Below are 3,724 nucleotides of genomic sequence, written 5' to 3' on the forward strand. Positions count from 1 at the left end.
AAATCATGTCACGTGTTATCTTTACAAGAAATGCGATTTTTGACAAAATATATTGTAATAAAAAAATAAATTCATAAAATAAATTTATTTAAATAAATAATTTGTAAAAATAACCTCATTTAATATTTTTTCCAAGAAAAATACAATATATACAAAAAATAATTTAAAGATTGTACCAGTAAAACGTCACATCCAAGTTAACTTGTTACTAGTATTTAAAGATTGTACGAGTAATTATTCCAGATTCATTGGTGGACTATGCTATTTGTCACGCTACAGGTTGATAATACCAAACAGGAGATGGGTACAGTGTTGAAAAGTCTCTTTATTTGCAATTATTTCTTAGCACCTTAGTTTGTCACAAGATTGTACGAGTAAACTGAAGGTAAAACGTCACATCCAAGTTAACTGAAGGTAAAACGTCACATCCAAGTAAACTGAAGGTAAAACGTCACATCCAAGTTAACTGAAGGTAAAACGTTACATTTAAGTTGAAACTTTAAGTTAATCATTTAGACAGTTGATTTTTGAATTATTTATTATTTAAGTTTTGTTCAATTATAAATAAAATTTAACTATTTTTATAATGTTCAAATCAAACCAATTTAGCAAAAACCAAATCAAATCAAACTAACACTACAATTGGTTTGATTTGTTTCAAATTTTATAAATAATCTCAATCAAATCACATCATTCTTAAGTTTCTTGTTTGATTAAAACTAATTTTAAACTGAAGTGACACCAAATCACGGCCAACACTCTAACATATAATGATTAATAGGTACTTTTGCCCACACTATCCTGTATTATACCTTCGCTGTCCTATACGTGAATTTTCTTTCAACAGAATTAATTATTCTAAACGTGGATCATATACTATTAACATACAATAAATCAAACTCTTTTTTTTTTTTTTCCTTATCCGTGTTTTTTCCTATTCAAATCACGACGGAGAGATCCATATCCGTGTTTTTTCCTATTCAAATCAGAACCATTGAATAAATCTAACGGATCTTGTTTGTGCTAGAGAGAGCCGGAGAGAACCACGCTGGAGAGGATCCGAATCCTGAAGGGCAACCTTCCTCCTAAATATTTATAATTTATAATTCAAAAATATTTCTTTATTATAAATTTGAATTATATAAAAAATATTTATCACGCTCAATTTTAAATTACAAACTATATTTTAATTGAAAGGTCTCACTCTCTAAATTTAGTATTTTAATGTGATAACGCTATATATATTTTTAAAAATTAAAATGATGATTTCTCCAAAGTAAAATCTTATATTAAACACAAATGTAATTGAATTTTCTTGATGTTCATATATATTTCTTAATCATAAATTATTATTTTATAACTGTTTTTATTTTCTATGTAAACATTGTTAACTGTTATAATTTTTTCTAAAAAAACTGTTATAATTATTATTTTTTAATTGTTTTTTCTTTTTCTTTTTTAAAAATAGATAGAAGCAAAGAAATGCCTATTTTTCAACTGGTATATATATATATATATATATATCAAACTCTTTTTTTTTCCTTTCACTTGTATATAAATCAATCCTCGCAATCCTCGTTACATTGATAAAAAATATATATATATATATGTAAAACACCGCATACCCAATTAATCATAGCAGTACGTAAGGGAACATAGAAGAAGTTTTGTAACATAAAGTTACCACAAATTGATCAGTAATGTGAAACATAAATGTTGTACTCAATGGTAGACCTATCAGCATCAACATAGAGAGTGCTGGTTTCAACATACCCAGTGGCAAATTTAAAAACCCCACTTCCTCCAATCACAGGCATCTCCCTAATCTTGAGGGAGAGGCGGTTCCGCCCCACCACGGTGATGGTGCTGCCATTATACTTTCCTTCGGTCAAGGCAAAATTCACAACAATCAATAAATTGAACTCCGATTGTGAGGTGCCCGCGTACAACCCCTCGATCTTTCCGACCACCTTGGACCCGGGTTCGGGTCCCACGGTCAAGGCGTTGTCGGTGATCCCCACCAACCCGAAGTTGGTGGTGGAGTTGTACTGGGGCAGCGGAGGAACGACGGTGACCGAGGTGGCGTTGCTTCCGGTGAACCTCTCGTGGAAGTAGAACCGGAAATGACTGACCTTGTCTTTTTTATCTAGACCTAATGCCTTGCGGTCTAGTGAACCTACAAAGCCGGTTTCTTCGGCTAGGGTTGCAGTGAGGACGTGGCATGAGATGAGAAGGGAGAGAATGAGAAACTGGGTAGTCATGGTTGGTGCTAAGAGGAAGATTATAAGGTTGATAATAATGTGATAGTATGATAAGTTGGAATGAAGAGAATAGTATGGAAGGGAAAATTTATAAACAAAGAGTGGAAGTGAGAAAGGTTTGGGAATTAGTCTAAACAATAATGGTGATGATCACGTTTCTAGCTACTCATTTCCCTTCTGTGTGAAAAGAATCCCCACTTGGTTTTTTTTCCCCTTTCAAATTGTTACTTCTAAAGGACATCCTTTTGACAATTTTTAAAATTGAATCACCAAAATGATTTTGAATGACATCATAAAAATAACTGAAAAAAGTAACAAATTACAGAGAAATCAGATCCAAGCACAATAGAAATTTTTTTTGGGACATAGGAAAATAATAGAGTTTAACAACTTGTATGTACTAAAATATTTTATATTATTAATTAAATAAAAAATTATATAATTTTTCAAATAATTATTAAAAAAAATCTATTTAATTTACAACCAATGTTTATAGTCAGATGATAGTGTGAAAAATATATACATGCACTTTGAATTTCTCAGCATATACGCCTTTGACACATTCGTGTTTGGATGGCTGCAGGTTATCTAGTATTTATATCCTTCACTGATATAACTATATCATAACCGGTTACCTTTTGTTATAATATTTGCTTTTCGCAGAAAAAAAAAAAACACTCTTATTTTAGTGTTTAAATATCCTTTTTAGTCTTTGTTTGAAGGGCACGGGTTTCGTTTGGTTTTGTGATTCAAGGATGAAGATTAGGGAGAAAGATATCTAGTGTTAATTTGCTCAAAAACTTACATTACTAGTGCATTTAAACTATTCTTCTTGAGTAATTCTTTTGTTACGATTAAGTTAATTTTATCAGCTGGTCAAAGGACGACATTACTAGTGCATTTAAACTTACACATGCATTATCCGTAGGAAAACAAACATTACAAAATATTAGTTATAATATAACTAATATATATATATATATATATATATATATATTCAAGTGCGTGATTTATTTTCAAATATCAATACGCATGAATATAAAATAAAGGGGATATTCTAATCTCTATTCGATTCCTATAAATTACGAAATTATGAGTTTTGATCTATTTTATTCTTCAAGTAAACAGCTATTTTAATCTTCTAATGTTTCTTAATATTTTAAAAAAAAATCTTATTTATGTCTTAAAACTACAAAAAAAAAAACTAGTATTTTTTCAACTTTCCCTTTGTCTCTCTGTTTGATTTGTAGAATAAGAAAATTCTACCACCAACAGGAAATTTAAAAAATAGTACAAGTCTCAGGCTGACTACTGCACCCAACAAGTTTGATTTTTAAAAGGGTCAAGATTATACGCAACGTGACTTGGCTAAATTCAAAAGCTTACTTCCAAAATAAAACTTCTAATTATTCTTTCAAAACAAGAGGTGCTACACAAGCTCGATGTTTCCTGTGAATATATTT

At 30.2% G+C, this 3,724-nt stretch overlaps 1 protein-coding gene across 1 annotated transcript; it reads right to left on the minus strand.

Annotated features, from left to right (window-relative positions):
• Nucleotides 1-1,521: 1,521 nt before the first annotated feature.
• LOC100500484 (dirigent-like protein) lies at nt 1,522-2,369 on the minus strand. Its single transcript, NM_001401013.1, has one exon. The coding sequence runs from the start codon at nt 2,259-2,261 to the stop codon at nt 1,695-1,697; it is 567 nt and encodes a 188-aa protein (NP_001387942.1). The 5' UTR covers nt 2,262-2,369; the 3' UTR covers nt 1,522-1,694.
• Between the last annotated feature and the right edge of the window lie 1,355 nt (nt 2,370-3,724).

The sequence above is a fragment of the Glycine max genome (genome assembly GCF_000004515.6).
Source record: "Glycine max cultivar Williams 82 chromosome 3 unlocalized genomic scaffold, Glycine_max_v4.0 Gm03_scaffold_27, whole genome shotgun sequence".
Classification (NCBI taxonomy): Eukaryota; Viridiplantae; Streptophyta; class Magnoliopsida; order Fabales; family Fabaceae; genus Glycine; species Glycine max.